Source organism: Carcharhinus amblyrhynchos, chromosome 23, assembly GCF_965287045.1.
Source record: "Carcharhinus amblyrhynchos chromosome 23, sCarAmb.v2.hapA, whole genome shotgun sequence".
Classification (NCBI taxonomy): Eukaryota; Metazoa; Chordata; class Chondrichthyes; order Carcharhiniformes; family Carcharhinidae; genus Carcharhinus; species Carcharhinus amblyrhynchos.
In genome coordinates this window covers 41133540-41154419 of record NC_137346.1, presented here as the reverse complement: position 1 = coordinate 41154419, position 20880 = coordinate 41133540, and the positions used below count along the sequence as shown (strand labels likewise).

The 20880-nt window shown below is 42.4% G+C and overlaps 1 protein-coding gene across 1 annotated transcript in view; it reads right to left on the bottom strand.

The window, feature by feature from the left end:
* LOC145357611 (scavenger receptor cysteine-rich domain-containing group B protein) overlaps positions 1-15536 on the bottom strand; it is a 69308-nt gene extending 53772 nt beyond the window's left edge. Inside the window, exon 1 of the mRNA XM_080211097.1 lies at positions 15494-15536. Coding sequence (XP_080067223.1) covers positions 15494-15536 — 43 coding nt within the window. The remainder of the gene's footprint in view (positions 1-15493) is intronic.
* Positions 15537-20880: the final 5344 nt, after the last annotated feature.

Below are 20880 nucleotides of genomic sequence, written 5' to 3'. Positions count from 1 at the left end.
GCCCAACTTGTCCATGCCACCCTTTTTTTTTTAAGTCCCTAAACTAATCCCAGTTGCCCGCATTTGGCCTATATGTGGTGGATGTGGTGTTCACAGACTTCCAAGAGGTATTTGATGAAATGCCAAATTGGCAGCCAAGTTAGAGCCAATGGAATAAAATGAACAGTGGCAGCTTGTATAAGAATTTGGATGAGTAACAGAAAACAGGGAGTAGCTGTGAATGGTTACTTTTCAGACTGGAGGAAGAGGGTTCCCCAGGTGCCATTGTTCGGACCTCTCCTTTTTCTGATATATGTTAATGACCGAAACTTGGATGCACAGGGCACAATTTCAAAATTGCTGAATGACACAAAACTAGGAAAGGTCGTGAAATGTGAGGAGAATAATGATAGACTTCAAAATGGCATGGACAGGCTCAGCAATGGGAAGACCAAGTGAAAGATTAAATTTAATACAGAGAAGTGTGAAGTGATTCATTCAGATAGGAAGAATGCAGAGGGACAAAATACAGGGTACAATTCTAAAGGGTTCAGAAGCAGAGTGTTCTTGGTGGGGTCAATATGTGCATAAATCATTAAAAGTGACAGAGCAAGAAGGGAAAGTAATTAATAAAACAGATGGGATTCTGGACCTTATATGTCGAAGCATAGAGTACAAAAGCAAGGAACTTATGCTAAACTGTAGAGAAAACTAGTTGGGCCTCAAGGTATTGCATCCAGTTCTGGGCTTTAAGAAGGATGTAAAGGTGTTAGAGAAGGTGCAGAAAAGACTCATGAGTATGCTCTCGGGATGAAGAACTTCAGTTACCATAGAAACCCTACATTGTAGAAAGAGACCATTCAACTCTGAAGAACATCTTCCCCAGGCTACATTCCATCCTATCCCTGTGACCCTATGCATTTACCACGGCTAAACCACCTAACCTACACATCTTTGGACATCAAGGGACAATTTAGCATGGCCTAAACTGAATAGATAGGGGCAGCGCGGTGGCACAACGGTTAGCACTGCTGCCTCATAGCACCGGGGACCTGGGTTCAATTCCAGCCTTGGGTGACTGTCTGTGTGGTGTTTGCACATTCCCCAGGTGCTCTGGTTTTCTCCCCCACTCTGAAGATGTGCAGGTCAGGTTGATTGGGCATGCTAAATTGACACTTGGTGTCAGGGGAATAAGAAGGGTAAATATGTGGGGTTACGGGGATAGGCCTGGGTGGGACTGTCATCGGTGCAAGCTCGATGGACCGAATGGGCTCCTTCTGCATCGCAGGGTTTCTATGATTCTAGGTTAGACACTAGGGCTGCTTTCCTCGGAGAAGAGTAAATTAGACAGAGATTTGATAGAGGTGTTCAAAATCATGAGGTGTCTGAACAAAGTAAATAGGGAAAAGAACTGTTCAGGGAGGATTGAGAATTAGAAGGAACTCATTTGAGGTGATTGGCAAAAGAAACAGCAGCAATGTGAGGAAAATCTTTGATATGCACTGGGTGGATTTGGAATATGCAGCCTGAGAATATAGTGGTGGTAGATTCAATCGTGGTTTGAAAAGATAATTAGACAATTATCTGAAGAGAAAGAAATGGAGGGCTGCAGAAAAAGTGTGGGAGTGGGATTAGGTAAGTTACTCTTGCAGAGATCTGGAAGGGACACCATGGGCTGAATACCCTTTTTCAGTACTATAACTAATCTATGATTCAGTCCCTTACAATGAATCAAAGTTTTCAAACTCGTCACATCATGCAGTCTGTTCGAATAACCATGAAAAGAAAGAAAGACGCAATTATATAGCACCTATCACAACCATAGAACATCCCAAAGAACTTTACAGATACTAAAGTATTTTGGATGTGTCCTCACTCTGGTGGTTTAGGAAATACGACAGCCAATTTATACAAGATCTCCCAACAACAACACGATAGTGAGTAGATAATCAGTGTTTATGTTGTTCATTGAGGGACAAATATTGCTGGGTCACTCAGCCAACTCCCTTACTCTTCTGTCACACACACATCAGAGGGCAAATGGGGCCTTGGTTGAACAACACATCCAAACAATGGCATGTCGGACAAGGCAGCATTCCCTCAGTACTCTGCAGGAGTGTCAGTCTTCAAGTTAAACCAAAGTGAGATGTGAACACAACCTTCTGACTCAGAGGCAAGGCTTTCACAACTCACCAGGAATCCCTTCCAACACCAGTTGTTGAACTTGTTATAGCTCCGGTCAGAAACGCCAAAGTATTTTATGAAGCCCGCCTGAATCATAAGTTTTGCATTTTGGATTTGGCTCTGATGTTTCCTTTCAGGTGTGATTCAAAAGATCCACTAGGGAGCTTTTATCAAACAAAGTTTATATCAGAATATAGTTAACGTGTATTATAAGAACATTAGCAAGAACTTTTATCGATTACAAACAAGAAACAAAACAACCACTATGACACATAACCCTTAATCTATACATATATATATACATATATAAGCTATCCCAATCAAAACCAAAACCTCCCATAGACAAAAGACCCTTTTCATAGGTTTAACACAGCATAGGCTAATGTTTATGTGGAAAGTTGAGTACATTGGTTGAAGTTCAAACAGTTTGAAGACAAGATGGCTTCCCAAAGCACCAGAGAGACTCTGGTCCAGCCCCCAGGAACAGCAGGTTTTCACCCTTCAGGAAACCAGCAGAACTTTCAAAACAACAGGGAGAGAGGGAAAATGCTTATTTTCGCTTGTTGTCCCTTCTAATACTTAACTCCAACCTGCAGTTCCAAACTGAAACTGAAAATGAAATCTCTGTCACCTGAGCTGCACACAGTTTTATTCGCCTCCCAATAAGGACATCACCTAAGGTTGTGAGCATGAATTAAAAAAAAACTCTGAAAGGTACACTAACATCACAAACTCACCATGAGTCCCTCCAATACTGGAACCATACGGTGTGGAAGAGGCTCTTCCACTCTTCAAGTCTGCACTGACACATGACAAACACGTGTTACTCATTCTTTAACTCACCATGAATTCTTTCTAATTGTACACAAATGCACCTCATTATTTGCAGGCTCATATAAGGCACATCACCATTTTGTTATGGTCAAGTAGCATTAAATGTTGATCGTGCCAGCAATGCTCATATTCTTGAAATGATGGTACACTTTCTTATCCTTCTGTGCAGTCCTCGACTGTACATTATCCTTTACAATAACAACATTCTAATTTACACGATTCAGACCTTTGTGATGCCATTCTCTCTCTTAGCACACAATCGAGCCCTATTAAAAGACAGAAAACTTTCTTATCTGACATTAATACCCATTCATACTCCCAACTAACCATAAAGAACAAAGAACAAAGAACAACCCAGCACGGGAAACAGGCCCTTCGGCCCAACGAGCCCGCGCCGCCGCATCACCCTACACCTATTCTACCCTGCGTGTCTACGAATGGAACCCCTGACTTAGCCAGATTCAGGGGAGAATAGTGTCAATTTGGTAAAACCAATCAGCCTAGGAGCACATCTTTGGGGTGTGGGAGGAAACCGGAGCGCCCAGAGGAAACCCACGCAACCACAGGGAGAATGCGCAAACTCCCACAGACACAGGCCCAAATCCATGTATCTGCACAGCTAGCAGTGCTAGTCACTGAGCTGTCGCGGCGCCCGTCTACCGGTCCAGGATCAAGCACACACACCGGCACGAAGTACTAGGCCACTCCCGGAACCTCCGAGAGCAGCCCACGCACGACCCACCGTGTGCATGCCCCTCGTTTGACACGAGGTGGACCTCCACCTGCGGAATAAAAAGACAAAAACGTTAATCTTACAAGTCTGCTTTTCCGGTGTCTCCCGAGGTTCTAACCTTATTTAATAACCCCTACCATAACCCTCCATCCTCGTTTCGCTCATGTGTCTATCTAACTGAACTTTAAACGAGTCCAATGTTCCTGCCTCCACCACCCTACTCGGTAGCGCGTTCCATACCCCCACTACTCTCTGCGTAAAGAACCTTCCTCTCACATCCAAATTATACCTCTCCCCCCTCACCCTTAAAGACATAAGACATAATAGTTTCCAATTAATGAGAAAAACATGTGTAGATCGGGCTTGTATACTCTTGAGTGTAGATTAATCAGTGAGCTACTTGTGCTGTTTAAGATGATTAAATTATTTAATAGGGTAGATGGAGAGAAACCATTGTGTGTGGTGGGGAAGCCCAGGTCAAAGGGGACAAACGTAAAATGAAAGCTGGCATATTCAGAGCTGATAAACAGAAGACAAGTTCCTCACTACACGTCAGTGAATCCTGAAACTCTATGTCCACAAGCTGCTATGATTATATCCATTGAAAAATTCAAATTTGAGATAGATTTTTGCTAAATAAGGCAGGAAAAAGAAGTGATAGATCAGCCACAAAGAATAACAAAAACTTTGATCGAAATAACGCTTTTCATGATCATCAGATATGTTAAAGAGCTTTATGGTCAATGAAGTATTTTTTGAAATGTCATCGCTGATGCACTGTTAGAAACACAGCAGCCAATATGCTTACAGTAATATAATACAGTTTTGTTGTGATGTTGATTGAGGGATAAATATTGATCAGGATAACTTCCATGCTCGTTTCTGAAATAGTACCAACTGATCTTTCATTTCCATTGTGACGCTACTGTGCCTTTAAGAGATGCATTTTTTTAAATCATGTTCTCTGCAGTTTTAAGTAGCTTTGTTTCTTTCATCGTAGCATCAGCTGACTGCTTCGATGTCATTTTACTGCTGTTTAAATGGGGCTTTGTTTATTTTTAATCTGAGCCTAATGCACTTTCTCGGAGTTTACAAGCTTTTGAATTGTTGTGGGAAGAACAGTTTTGACTGCTGGCTAGTTAGAAGGTGTTTGGACTTCAGGTTGGATGCAGTGTTCTGTCTCTCTCTCTGGTATTAGAAATTCTGATAGCTAGTTCTTTGTAATTGTTTTTCATTTTCTGGAGTGAAAGTTTACTAGCTAGAGGCCAGCAGTAACATTATCTACACCTGAAGGTGCTGGGATTTCCAGAACAGAGAAGCCTGAGTTTCAATTCTCTGTCCAAAGGACTAATTCATAGTAGCTATTGCTGAACTGCAAAACCAAGTGAGCATCCTTGTTTTCTGCGCTAAACCTGGGATGGGAGAATGCTGATGAGGAGGTTTTGTTGGTTGGCCCAGTGCATTTATTTTTTATGGTTTACATAACATCATAGTTTTTGTTTTCTTGTTTGTAATTGGTAAAAGTTATTGTTAATTTTCTTCCTATATGTGAACTGTATTCTTAAATAAACTTTGTTTGATTAAAGCTCCCCAGTGGGTCATTTGAATCATATCTGAGGTGAAACATCTTATATACGTACCCGCACCAAATTCAATGTATGGTCCAGGCTGACTTCATAAAACACCTTGGAGTTTCTGAGCAAACAAATGAGTCTCCTGTTTAACATTTCACCCAAAAGATACCACATTGAACAGTGCAGCACTCCTTCAATGTCAGCCTTGAATTTTGTGCTCAAGCCCTCGAGTGGGGTAAGCCATGATCAAACTGAATGTGTTACATTTCCTATGGAAATCAACATTTTATTGCGTGAGATGAATTTCCCAAATGATCAACAAAAATAACCAAAGCATAAAATTTCACTTTTTCAGACTTTCACTGGAACAAACAAACCAAAATCAACAAAGATCAAACATTAACTAACAGGCAACTAATACACCAAGTTTAAAAAAAACCTCTCATATTAACTAATTCTAACAAGATATACATTACAATGCTTTTCACTGTGCAATGCACTTCTGGCAGATGTGTAGCATTATGAGAACAAGTTCAAAGTTACTTCCAATTTTTCAGTAGGTTCAATTGTATCTGCTGCACTTGGTTGAAAATTCGAGTGTCATTTGAAACTTGTTCCACTCAGGTTGAGTCTTTCTTTCTCTGACTCCTTGTTCCTTAAATTTCCAAGAGTAATGGTAGTTCTGTCTGCTTCTTTTCGAAGTAGAACCAATTTTCACGAGCATCAGATTAGGTTGTTAAAACAAAACAGTCTTTCTTTGCTCCATACAACGGCAGCAACTTTACTGTACCTGCTTTCTCTCTTCTGAAAAAAATAACTTCCCAGGTATGAGAACTTTCATTGAGATGTTAATAAGTTTCTGTTCGAGTTTCTTCTGTAAGAAGCCTCACAACACCAGGTTAAAGTCCAACCAGTTTATTTGATAGTAATCTCACAAGCTTTCGGAAACGGTGTTCCTTCATCAGGTGTGAAGGAACATCATTTCCGAAAGCTTGTGGAATTACTATCAAATAAACTGGTTGGACTTTAACCTGGCGTTGTGAGACTTCTTACCGTGTTTACCGCAGTCCAACGTCAGCATCTCCACATCATGAGTTTCTTCCACCATAGCAACCATATTACATGAGTCTATTGTCAAGCAGAAGTGTTTAATATGGCTCCATCATCCCTTTTCAGAACTTCCTGTTTCATCTGAAGTCAAAGGAGACACTCTTAAACATGGCCATCTTATAAAGTCCAATGTTTCTAACAAATGGCAGAATAGGCTCGAGGGGTTGAATAGCCTGCTCCTGCACTATACTTCTAATAACTCCACTGTACCTCACAACACAATTTCTTCTAATCACTACTGTAACTAACAGAGGGGTGCACAGGTCTTGGAAGATTACTGAACTGCAGAAGGTAGATAAGGAGGGATGGGTGAAGTTATGGAGGGTTTCAAAACAGTGATAAGAATTTTAAAAGTGTAACATTGCTGCAGCAGGAGCCAGTACAGATCAGTGATCACAACAGTGATAGCTGAACGGGACTTTGCAGAATCCCTACAGTGCAGAAGGAGGCCATTTGACCCATCGTGTCTGTATTGTCTACAATCCCCCCAAAAACCTATCCTCTTAACCCCACATATTTATCTTACTAGTCCCCCTGACATTATGGGGCAATTTAGCACGGCCAACCCACCTAACCCACATATATTTGGACTGTGGGAGGAAACCAGAGCACCCAGAGGAAACCCATGCATGGGGAGAATGTGTAAACCCCATACAGTCATCTGAGGCTGGAACTGAAGGGTCCCTGGCGTTGTGATGCAACAGTGTTAACCGCTGTGCCACTGGGTGTGAGTTAAGGCACAGGTAACAGAGTTGTAGATGAGCTCAAATTCATCAAGGTCCAAAGTGGAAAGCTGGAATAGAGTGAAAATTGACAGCAAAAATGAACCGGTCATTTTTGGGATGGTATAAATAGATCATCGGTGTCTAGACCTCAGCTGTTTGCAGTCCATATCCATGAGGGAACCAACTGGAACGTGTCTGAGTTTGCTGAAGATAAAAGCTAAATGGGAAAGTAAGCAATGAGGACAACAGGAAGTGATAAAGGAATGTAGACCAGCACTAAATTAATGGGACATTTCGTCAATTAGAGCTCTATAAGTCTTTGATACTCATAGGTACTAATTTAATCATCTACTCATTTATTCATCTAATTTGAACCAGCCTCCTGTCCATTGACTCTGTCTACACTTCCTGCTGCCTCGGCAAAGCAGCCAGCATAATAAAGGACCGCACGCACCCCTGACATTCTCTCTTCCAACTTTTTCCATCAGGAAAAAGGTACAAAAGTCTGAGGTCACGTACTAACCAACTCAAGAACAGCTTCTTCTCCGCTGCTGTCAGACTTTTGAATGGACTTACTTTGCATTAAGTTGATCTTTCTCGACACCCAAGCTATGGCTGTAACACTACATTCTGTACTCTCTCGTTTCCTTCTCTACGAACGGTATGTTTTGTCTGGAAAGCGTGCAAGAAACACTACTTTTCACTGTATGTTCGTACATGTGACAATAATAAATCAAATCAAATCAATAATTTCAAGCCTGAGATTATTGGAACTGAGAGGTTTTGGGTGGGGCTGGAAGTGGAGTTGATAAAATGACTCGGCTATGATTTTATTCAAAGGGCCATTGAATCTAATGTTCTTTTATTAGGCTTGAGCAGGTATGCGGTCCCATCTAATAACAGTACAAAGTCACCATACCATGCAGTCCCTTCTATGAACACTATTTCAATGTAATATACTCTGCAGCCTCTGCCAGTCAGAGTCCTCTCCCTCAGCTCTGATAGTGCTTTACCGTGTCACGCTATGCTGTCACTATGAATGAGAGAACTCTTGTTCAACACATTCTCATAAAATGGTGTATAAAACAAGAGCCCACTGTTATCAAATGTGCTGCACAATTGGTGTAGCTGTCCCGACATTATTCACTTAACCTTTTAAGCAGTGTGTCGACTTCAGTCCAGAGATGCCGTTCCGATTTGGATTGAGAAACTTGATTGTGCCTTTTTGCAATAGCACGCTCTATTTGCCTCACAACCAAATGCACACTATCAGTACATCAGCAAATGCATGTTTTTGCAAGTACATTGTTAAGCTAATTGCCTTATTAAAGGCAAAAGTGCGGAAATGGACACAATGGAGCAGTTAGTATGGGGATTCAAAAAGAGTTTGTATCTATACTGGGTTGCGTGGAGAATTAGCTCATTGATGGTAAAAGCTGTATTATTCCTGCATTATATACTGGCATTGATATTAACACACACACACACATAGCTCTCACTATAACGTTCACTCTACATCAACCCTCAAAGGGGTACCTATATAGAATCGTACACTACGGAAAGAGGCGACTTGGCCCACTGGTCCCATGCTGGCCCTTAGAGTTTATTCAATTGTTCTCAGTCCTCTGCTCTTCTGCTATAGTCTTGATACATAAAAACATAAGGTTATGAAGATAGGAACAAGTATAGGCCATTTAGTCCCTCAGGCCTGCTCTGTTTTTCAATAAGATCGAATTGTGGCCATAACTTGAAGCACTGCAGCAACTCACCAGGGCTCCGTCAACAGCACCTTCCCAACCTGTGACCTCTATAACTTGGACGGACACACATATTCTGTGGCCAATGGGAGAAGGCAGTTGAGAAGGATGCTTACAATGATTTTCCCTGAACAGACAATCGAGAGACTCTTCTGTAGTTACCACAATCAGATTTGACTCCTTCCTTGAGTAGAGCATGATTACAGTGTGCCTGAGATAAAGGAATATGGGCCAAATATGGGCAATTGGGACTAGCTTAATGGTAAAAACTGGACAGCGTGGAGAAATTGGCTCAAAGGGCCTGTTTCCACACTGTAAACCTCTATGACTATGACTCTACCACCTGCAGCAGCATGGGGGTACAGTGGCTAGCACTGCTGCCTCACAGCGCCAGAGACCCAGTTTGATTCCCGTCCTGGATTGTTGCCTGTGTGGAATTTGCATATTCTCCCCGTGTCTGCTTGGGTTTCCTCTGGGTGCTCCGGTTGCCTCCCACAGACCAAAGATGTGTGGGTTAGGTTGACTGGCCGTGCTAAATTGCCCCTTAGTGTCAGGGGAACTAGCTAGGGTAAATGCTTGGGGTTATGAGGATTAGGCCTGGGAGGGATTATGTTGGTGCAGACCCGATGGGCCTCCTTTTGCACTATCGGGATTCTATGGAGCACTCTTCCTAGATGAGCAATACTAGGTTGTGCAGTCAAGCCAGGAGTGTATCTCTGCTGCGTTCAGCAGGGATTCCATCTGCTCCAGGGGCTGTTAAAAGGTTTCTTTAACTTCACTTCAGACTGAGGAAACTGAGTTGGATGGTGAATTGAGGAATGGAATTGTGGACATTCCAGTCAAAGGCAGTGTCTCAGTTGAAGTGTTCTTCAAAATGTTGACTCCAGTGAGCACTGACTGACTCCCTGTCTTTGAGAAGCTCCCCTCCATGTTTGGCTCTCAGAGGGGTGGCCTCAGGGAGGGAAGTGATGAGTAAGAGGATCAACGATGGAAGAAGTGAGTAGGAGGGCCTGGGAGCTGAATGGGCAGAGAATAGGAGGATCAGCAAGTGAGGGGAGTGAGGGACAGGAGGGCTGGGCAAGCAGGATGGGCAGTTTGCAGGATGGTCAAAAGATGGGACAGGCTGCAGTGTTAAGAATTTGGGAAAGTTAACGAGGTTAACAACTAAGATGAAAACAATACAACAGAAAAGTCATAAATTTAGCAAGTGTCTGGAGAAATAATGAGATGCATTTTACTCAGTAACAAGATTAGCAGGCATCTAGAGAACTTGAGATACAAATTGCTGTATCAGTAAAAACTGTTTACAATTGGAGCTATACCTCTAAAGGCGATGAATTCTGACCAAAGTGGTGGTGTAACAATGTAACGGCCAGATTTTGCCTCTTTGGTGAGGCAAGCTAGTTTTCCATCGAACAGCCAGGCAGGCCAAAATCTTCAGAGTGGCTTCTTCCATCTAATACTTAAAGCCAAATTGCAAATATTCTGTCTAAAAGACACAGTTTTGTACCTTCACTGATTAAAAGACACCCCACCCAGTGCAATCAAGTCATTCCTATGGTGAGGTGACCAGAACTGCACAAAGTACTCGGGCTGTGGCCTAACCAATGCTCCTTACAGTTCCAACATAACTTCCCTGCTCTCATACTCTATACTATGACTGATAAAAGCAAGTGTCCAATATCTCTTCTTAACTAGCCTATTCACCTGTTCTGCGGCCTTCAGGGATTTGTGAATAAGTACCCCAAGATCCATCAAGCCCTTTGAGCTTCCTAGTGTCCCGCCCTTGTCTTGTTACTTCTTCCAAAGTGCCTCATCTCACACTTACCACGGTTAAATACCATCTGACAATGTTCTGCTCATCTGGCCAACCTATCTATATTTTCCTGTAACCTAAGACCTTCTTCTTTAGTATTAACTACCCTGCCAAACTTGGGTGTCATCTACACAATTAATTACCATTCCCCCCACATTCTCACTTGTATCATTATGTACATAATAAACAATAAGAGACAATAGGGGACCCAGCACTGAGACCAGCCTCCAGTCATTCAAACAGCCTTCTATCGCCACCGTTTGTGTCCTATTACTCAGTCAGATTTGGATCCGTCCCATCAAGTTTCCCTGAATTCCATGTGCTTCAAACTTCTCAATCAGTCTCCCATGTGGGACCTTGTCAAAAGCTTTGCTAAAATCCACATAACCTACATCAACTGCACTTCCCTCATCCACACTCGATCACTTTTTTGAAAAATCCTGTTAGATTTGTTAGGCATGACCTCCATCTGACAAAGCCATGCTGACTATCCCTAAGCAACACACGCCTTTCCAAGTGGAAATTAATTCTCTCTTTCAGAATTTTCTCAATAGTTTCCCTCCCAGTGATGTGAGACTCACTGCCTGTAGTTTCTTGGTTCTTCTGTATCACACTTCCTGAAAAGTAGAACCACATTAACCATCCTCCAGTCCTCTGGCACTTCCCCTGTGGCCAGAGAGGAACTAAAAATTTGTGTCAGAACCACTGCAATTTCCCGCCCCGCATCCCACAACAGCCTGGGATGTATTTCATCCGAACCTTGTTAGTTTTTAAGTTAATCGGCATCTCCTCGCTTCCTATGCCAAACTGAATTCTGTACCTATGTTCTCCTTTTCCTGAATGAAGACTGATGAAAAGTATTCATTTCACACCCTTCTAACGCCCTGTGCCTTCACAGTAAGTCGTCTCACAACACCAACACCGAAAGTTCTATGGTTTCACACACAGATTGCCCACTTGGTCTCCAAGGGGCCCTACTCTTTCCCTGCTTATCCTCTTCCCCTTAATGTATTTCTAAGTCTTCTTAGGATTCTCCCTAATCCTCTTAGCAACACTTCTTTAACATCGTGTTATCATTGTTAAGAAGGTACAATCATGTTCCAAGTGTATAAACTGTAAATCTACAAATTTCCCTACAATAATTGCCTTACAGTTATCCATGTCTAATTTCATTTGAGCCTTTTTCAAACCTCATTTTTGCTCTTCTAATTGCTTTAGGTTCCGTCTTGCACTTCCTATATTTCTCTAGGGCCACAGCTGAATTGTTCCCTTTAGACTTGCTAAGAGCCTTTCTTTTCTTTCTGATCCAGTCCTGAACTGTCCTCGACATGAAGGGTCCCCTGAATTTATTGCTCCTACACTTCCCCCTGTAGGGAACTCATTGGACCCGTAATCTCCCCATTTGCTTTTTGAATGCCCCCCCCACCCTGCTCAGCTATAGATTTTCCTGCAAGGAGCTGTTCCCCACTTCATGATATCATCAACACTTTTAACATCGTGTTATCCTTGTTAAGAGGATACAATAATGTTCCAAATGTATAAACTTTAAATCTGCAGATTTCCCTAAAGTAATTGCCTTACAGTTATCCATGTCTAATTTCATTTGAGCCTTTTTCATAGATGGCTTGTCCATAGATTTTGAGAGTTTATCCAAACATTGCTCAGTGTCCAACTGATGGGCCTCTAGCCCCAGTAATACCCTGCACTGGATCCTGCTTCTGGTGGAAACTGAAAGTGCCAAGGCCAAACCATGCATTCTCTTTGGTAAGGATATAATCTGTGTCCACAATTCCACTTCATTCTCCCACTGGTCATAAGATTCAGTTTCACAGAGCAATGGTAGAAAATCCTACCCTAATATTATACACTGGATTTCAGCCATTCTCTGCTACTCATGTTAACAGAATCCAAGCCACATGGTGAAGTCAAAACCAAGATGCAGAATTTGTCTTTAACAAGTGAGTTCATACAATCAAAGAATCCTTACAGTGCGGAAGGAGGCCATTTGGTCCATCCAGTCTGCAGCAACATTCCAAAAGAGCATCCCACCCAGGCCCACCCCATTTCTGTAACCCTGGACATCTATCAGGGCTAATCCACTTAACCTGCACGTACTTGGATACTAAGGGACAATTTGGCATTGGCCAATCCACCTAACCTGTGCACTTTTGGACTGCATTAAGTAGCACATACTAATGACAGTGCTCTAATTGACCACACTACACAATTCCTTTTAATGATAATGTATGGTGCAATCTTACTCATTGCATTGTGTACTCACTTTGAATGAACGGGGTTCAAATTCACCATACTATACAATTGCTTACACACCATAATATGCTGCCCCTAGGAATAGCAGGGCTGTAATTGACCAAATTACATAGTTTCTTCTAACTATCCTGTTCTAATGTACTATATGTAGTTCATTCAACTGACAGGCACTATATTCATTGCATTATGCAGTTCCTTCTAATGCCAGTGTTTTAACTGGTAATACCAGTGTTACAGACATGAGGGAGGTGAACTGAACTCCTTTCTTTTGTCACAGTCTCTCCATAGTCCAAAGTGTATTAATAATTGAAATAGGCTGTGGATTGTTTCCCCAAACCCTGTTTCTGGAATAAATTTTTCAAGTGACTCGCAGTAAACTTTCTTTTGGGGCCAAATTCGAAGTACTGTTTATTCATTTAAGAAGTCACAGGTATAGGTGGTAAATTTAAAACTGAGGTGAGGAGGAATTACTTCTTGCAGAGGGTGGTGAATTTGTGGAACTAGCTGCCCCATAGCGTGGTGGAGTCTGAATCATTGAATGGTTTCTAGGAGGAGATAAATATATTTCCGATTTAAAAAAGGGATAAGGGGATATGGGGGGAAAATGTGGGGAGGTGGATTTGAGACCAGGGAGAGACCAGCCATGATCTGATTGAATGGCAGAGCAGGCTCGGAGGGCTACAACTGCTCCGAATTGCGAAGTTCCTATGTTCCATATATTTAAACCTGGGGCATGGTCTTTGCAACACACAGCACAGAAGAAGATAGGAAAGGAGAAAGTTTTAAACTGGGAATAATTGAATAAAACAAAATACCCCACAGAAATGGATATTATTTCACAAGAATGCCTGAGTCCAATGAGGTTTCCTTGGCATAGAAGTTAAAATTCAGATGGGTTCAACTCACTGAAAGCAGGAGTTGACAACTTCCTTGAAAGTTGCTGATGATACAGCAAGATAAAGTTGGTCTACAGAGGCTTGTCCCACTCTACAGGAAATGGCAGGAATCTTCTAGAGAACCAGCATCAAGGAGGTTTAGACAGAAGTTAGGTTTTGTTGTCAGTCTGGAGCCCTGTTTTGGTGTTGACAGGGTAGTTACGGAACGTCCGACTGACTGGGAATCAAAAAATGTAACATTAAAACATTTCAAAGGCCAAAGGAACTTAGGTCATGTGGCGTTGCTCACTGAGAGTTGGTTTTGGGTATATAATGAGTCTCCATGTCTCTGGTCAAAATCCAATATTCACCTTAGGAGATAGATGATGGCTACTAGCGCTTCCATAGATAGAATGAGTTTTGATAACTCTATCCAGACTTTGAAGACAGATGGTCTGCTGCTCCCTTGTTTGGTTGATTTTAATGGTTCCACACAGTGATAGGTGTCTGACTCCACTAGGATGAAGATAACACTTTGTCCTGTAATATCTGTTGGAAGTTTCCTGAACTGTAGCCGGCTTACAAATCACACGATCGGCAGAAACAGCTATGTTTTTGATCCAATAAAGTCCAGCTTTAAATAAGCAGAAAGTAAAGTTTGATATAAACAGTTTATGATCTCTTTCATGTCTTATGGACATGACACCAGGGAGATCTAAAAATGAGATGTCAACCTGATGAAGCTAAAACCCCATAAGTCTACTTTCATGCTAAACAGCATGTCATAGGCAGAGTTAAGTGACGCCACAAACAATGGATCAGATTAAAGCTCAGCAGTCCTGCCACATCCAGTTATGACTGATTAATGAAACAATGAACCAGAGGAAGAAGCTCCAAAAATATCCCCATCCACAACGATGGTGCAGCCCAGTAATATCCATGCAAAAAGGCAAGAATTTGCAACCAACTTTAGCCACAAATTCTTCCTCCTGAGGTCATAGAATTTTGCAGAATCCTACAATCCAGAAGGAGGCTATTTGGTCTATGGTAAGGATAGAATCTGTTTGGTCCCACCCAGACCCTATTCCTATAACCCCACATATTTACTCTGCTAATACCCTGACAGTAGGGTTAGTTTAGCTAGGCCAATCAACCTAACCCGCACATCTTTGGAGTGTGGGAGGAAACCGGAGCACCCAGAGGGAATCCATGCTGATATGGGGAGAATGTGCAAACTCCACATAGACAATGACCCAAGGCCAGAATTGAACCCGGGTCCCTGGCACTGTGAGGCAGTAACGGTAACCACTATGCCACCGTGCCGTCAGCACAACAAATACCAGACTTCAGTCAAATCAGTTCACTCCACATGATCCTAAGAAATGGTTGAGCACATTCATTACAGCAAAGGCTAGGGACCCGGACAGTGTCCCAGTTGTAGTACTGAAGGCCTGTGCCCCAGAACTAGCCAAGCCCCTGGCCAGGTTTTTCTGGTACAGCTGCAACACTGGCACCTACCTGACACTGTAGAAAGTATGTACAGTACATACTGTACATGAAGATTTACTGTCCCATCAGTAAACCCTCTGTTATCAAGTGAAGATGTCATCAATGGTGCTAGCAAGTGGCACTTACTCAGCAATAACTGTTCACTGATATTCTGTTTGGCTTTTGCCATGACCCATCAGCCTCTGACATCCGAAGAACTTTCATCCAAACATGGACAAAAGAGCCGAGCTCAATAGGTGAAGTCAGGTATCTGATCTTGATATCAGACAGCATCTGATGAAATGAGGTACCAAGAAGCCCTGTCCAAATTGAAGTCAATGGGGATCAAGGGGAAAACTCTACTGGTTTGAGTGACACAAAGTAAGCTGGTTACGGTTGTTGAAGGACAATCCATCTCACCCTTAAGGCAACACTTTAGCAGTTCCTCTGGATGGTTTTCCTGGCCGCAAACATCTTCAACTCCTTCATCAATGACTTTCCCTCCTTCATAATAAGTGGGGGATAGTCACTGATAATTGCACCATGTTCAGCAGTATTCACAGCTCCTCAGATACTGAACCAGTCTACGTCCGCATGCAGCAAAACCATGGACAACATTCAGGCTTGGGTTGATAAGTAGTAAACAAAACACAAGTGCCAGGCAATGACCATCTCCAACAAGAGACAATCTAAATATTGCTCCTTGACATCGGACAATATTACCATTACGGAATTTCCCACCATCAACATCTGTAAGGTGGGGGCGTGGGGGAGAGTTGGGGGCATGGGCGTGGGGGAGAGTTGGGGGAGTTGGGGAGGGCGGGATGGTGTTGATGATTGACCATAAGCCCAGCTCATCCACCTTACCACTCTCGGGAAGCGGAGAACACTGGACCTGTTGCCAAACAATGTGCTCAGTTTGAAAAATCCCAGAGTGGCATCATAGGAAAGCGGTAAGCTGATTGTTTGGTGAGTAACTGATACTAGGGGCCATCTTTAAGTAGTTGAAAACTAAATCACTAAACAAGATAAAAGTTAGGGAACAAAACTGGGAGGATAAAGGAGTAAAGAAAAAGTGAGTCGAAGAGCAGAACCAGGTGGTCAAAAGGCTGCAAGAAAGAGCAGATTTCAAGACAAGATCTCCTAAGGAAATCTAAACAGCTGTTTGGGTGAGTACAGTTGGGTAGGTACTCACTATCACTACTGGTTATAATTAAGATATCATTCTGTAATTCATTGTTTGTAGGAAATATATTCTAATAATAACAAAGAGCGAAGAAGAAAAGCCCTAGTTGGTATTGTTTGATATTAAAATGATTAATTTAACTTAAAAGGGTAAGACATAGCAGGAGAGCTCCAAGCTATGGTTTGCTCTTCTTGCTCCATGAGGGAGGCCAGAAGTATTTCTGGTTCCCAGGACCCATATGTCCACAGGAAGTGTCTCCAGCTGAAGCTTCTGGAAGACCAGGTTTTAGAGCTGGAGCAGTAACTGGGGACACTGTGAAGCACCCACAAGTTGGAGAGTATTACTGATAGCATGTATAGACAAGATTTATGTATAGGAAGAAGAATCTTTTACTGCAATTGTATAGGGTCTTGGTGAAGCCACACCTGGAGTATTGTGTGCAGTTTTGGTGTCCTCATATAAAGAAGGATATTCTTGCTATAGGAGGGCAGCAAAGGTTTACTAGGCTGATTCCTCAGATGGCAGGGCAGTCATATGAAGACAGACTAAGTCAGTTAGGATTATATTCACTGGAGTTTAGAAGAGTGAGAGGGAATCTCATGGAAACTTATAAATTTCTATTGGGATTAGACAGGGTAGATTCAGAAAGAATGTTCCCAATGGTGGGAGAGTCCAGAACTAGGGGTCATTGTTTGAGAATAAGGGGTAAACCTTTTTAGGGCTGAGTGAGGAGAAATTTCTTCACCCAGAAAGTGATGAATGTGTGGAACTCCCCACAGAATGTAGGTGAGGCCAAAATTTTGTCTGATTTCAAGTAGAAATTAAATATAACTCTTGGAGGTAAAGAGATCAAGGGATATGGGGAGGAAGGCAGAATCAGGATATTGAATTTGATGATTAGTCATGATCATAATGAATAGCAGAGCAGGCTTGAAGGGCCGAATGGTCTACTCCTGCTTCTCGTTTCTATGTATTTTTCTATGTAGAGAAGAACAAGTCAAAGGCAGGGAATTCTGTGCTGATTGCGTCAACTTGTGACTCCCTAAATCTGTCCCTCATCTAAAAGGCACAAGTCAGGAGTATGATAGAATCCTCCCCACTTGCCTGATAGAGTGCAGCTCCAACAGCACAAGAAACTTGACACCATCCAGGAAAAACAATCCACTTGATTGGCACATCATCCACCACATTAATCATTACTCCCTCCACTGCAGTTTGTGCCACTCACAAGATGCATTGCAGCAACTCACCAAAGCTTGGATCTTGTAGGCAGTAGCAATGACAGTATGATTGCCACTGTGCTCGAAAACACCCCAGTTTAAGACAATCTAATCCCAGACTTCACAGTTCAGCATCCCATGGCAAACTCGACAGGAACAGAGTAGAGCTGAGGGAAGGCAGGACACATCCTGTCCAGTAAGATTAAAGACCCTGTTTGTGAATGTTAGTGAATGGATGGGTGTGTATGTGGATGAGTAGGTAGGTGGATGAAGGGGATGAGGTGGGTAGTTTGGTGAGGTGGTAGGTTATGAGATGGGTGAGTGAGTAGTAGGGTCAAGGGGATGAGTTGGATTAGGTCAGGAGGTAGCTGAGTTGGGTCGGGTGTAGTTGGGTCAGGTCAGGAAGTAGTTGGGTCGGAGTGGGGAGTTAATTGCTCTGGTTGGGAAGGGGGGTAGCTGCGTGGGGTCAGGTGGTCAGAGATCTGGCTGTGTAGGGGGGATGGTTGAGGAGGTAGTTGTGTCAGATGTGGGTGTTTGTTCTGTAGTTGCCCAGGAATTAGACAGGGTTTAATGTGTCTAGCATTTCCTGATAACTACCCAGTTAGGTACTGTATAACTGTCCAAAGTCTTTGACTTTAGTTCAGAGTTAGAGCCATTGCGAGAGGGGGTCCTGGGATGTAGGGGGATTGCCCAAAGTGTAAACTTGCCAGGCAATTAGCACGTAGGTCTGCACATCAGGATTTACACAGGGTCTTGATGCACATCTTCAGTTGTCTTAAATCCCATCTCCCATGATCAGGATTTGGCTCCTTCAATCGCAACTTTCAAACCTGAAACTTGTACCACCTAAAGAGCAGCAAACATATGGGAACACCACCACCTCCAAATTCCATTCCAAATCACACACCATCCTGACATGAAAATATATTACCGTTCCTTCACTACTGCTGGTTCAAAATCCGAGAACTTCCTCCCTAACAGCATTGTTACACCTCATGGTCTGCAGCGGTTCATGAAGGGAAGGAAGGGCAGTTGGGATAGGCAATAAATGTTGGTACTGCCAGCAACAGTCACATCCCATGATGGAATTAAAAAGCACTACACAGTTCCTACATATTACAAAGCATATTACACTCATTCCCTTTCCATCATACTCGACAGTGGCAGTAGATATTACTTACTGAACAGATATCCTATACCAATTAAACTGGTATGTTCCATTATCATCATTTTATATAGGCTACCTGAATATCCAGACCTATAAATCACATAGTGAAACAGCTGCCTATTTGCAAAAAAGAATCAATAATTCCTTCTCATCAGGCAGGGGAAGAAAATATTCATCACATCTTCAATGTGGATTCAGCCTGTCAAGCTTTAGCTCACATAGTTTAAGTTAATTACGATACAAACATACCCAAGATGACGAGAGACAATCAGGTTCATTAAACACAATTCATCAAGACAAACAACGCAACCTTTCACAATGTTCAATCAACTGTGAAATTCCCAGTGCAAATATTTTTCAGAAATATTTTCCTGACCGAGTCTCAAAGTAACATCCAAAACCTGGTCTGTGTCACAGATTCATCGATAGCACAGGAGGCAGCCACTGGGCCCATTGTACAATTCATACAACTGAATGGTTGACTGCAGCTAAGAGTAAACTACATTGGTATACATATGAAAATACAATTTGGAGCAGAATTGGCCACTTAGCCTGTTGACTTTGTTCTGCAATTTGGTAAAATTATGCCTGATTTGATTGTGACTGTTATAGTTCCTATTTACGTCTTATCCCCATTGGCTCCCTTGTCAGTCAAAAAACTATCCAAGTCAGCCTTAAACATATTCAATGACCCAGCCTCCATTCTCGGGAAGAGAACTCCATAAACTAACAATTCTCTGAGGGACAAAACATTCTTCTCATGTTGATTACTTGAACGGGTGTAAATTGAGAGAGGTGGATACTCAGCGAGACCTTGGTATCCTCATGCATCAGTCGCTGAAAGTAAGCACATAGGCAGAGCAGGTAGTAAAGAAGGGAAATGGTATGTTGGCCTTCAAAGCGAGAGGATTTGACCCTGCTACAGAGAGAGTACAGCAAAGGTTTGCCAGGCTGATTCCTGAGATGGCAGGACAATCATATGAGGAGAGACGAAGTCAGTTAGGATTATATTCACTGGAGTTTAGAAGAGTGAGAGAGGATCTCATAGAAGCTTATAAAATTCTAACAGGGTTAGAAAGGGTAGATTCAGAAAGGATGTTCCCAATGGTGGGGGAATCCAGAACTAGAGGTCATAGTTTGAGGATAAGGGGCAAACCTTTTAGGACTGAGGTGAGGAGAAATTTCTTCATACTGAGCATGGTGAATGTGAGGAATTCACTACCACAGAAAGCAGTTGAAGACAAAACATTGTCTGATTTCAACGAGAAGTTATATATAGTTCTTGGGGCCAAAAGGGTCAAGGGATATGGGAGGAAGAGGGATCAGGATATTGAATTTGATGATCAGCCATGATCAAAATGAATGGTGGAGCAGGATGAATAACCTACTCCTGCTTCTCGTTTCTGTGTCCATCTTAAATGGAAGACCCTTCATTTTTAAACCAAGTCTCCAGTTCTAGTCTTCCCACAAGGGAAACATCCTTTCAACATCAAACCTGTCAAGTCCCCTCAGGATATTATATGTTTCAGTAAGATCACTGCTCATGCTTCTAAACTCCAATGTATACAGGCTCAACCTATCGGGTGTTTCCTCGTAAGAGAGCCCCTTCATCCCAGAAAGCAGTTGAGTGAACCTACTCTGCACAGCTTCTAATCCAATTATATGCTTCTTAAATAAGGAGACCAAAACTGTACATAGTATTCCAGATGTGGTCTTATCAATGTCCTATACAAATGTAACAAAACTTTCCTATTTCTATATTCCATTCTTCTTGCAAGAAACAACATTCTATTTATCTTCTGAATCACTTGCTGTTCCTGTATATTTATTTTATTTTGTGATTAGTGTACCAGGACACTCAGATCCCTCTGTATCTCAGAGTTCTGTAACCACGCTCCATGTTAATAATATGCTGCTTTTCTACTCTTCCTGCCAAAGTGGCCAAGTTCACATTTTCCCA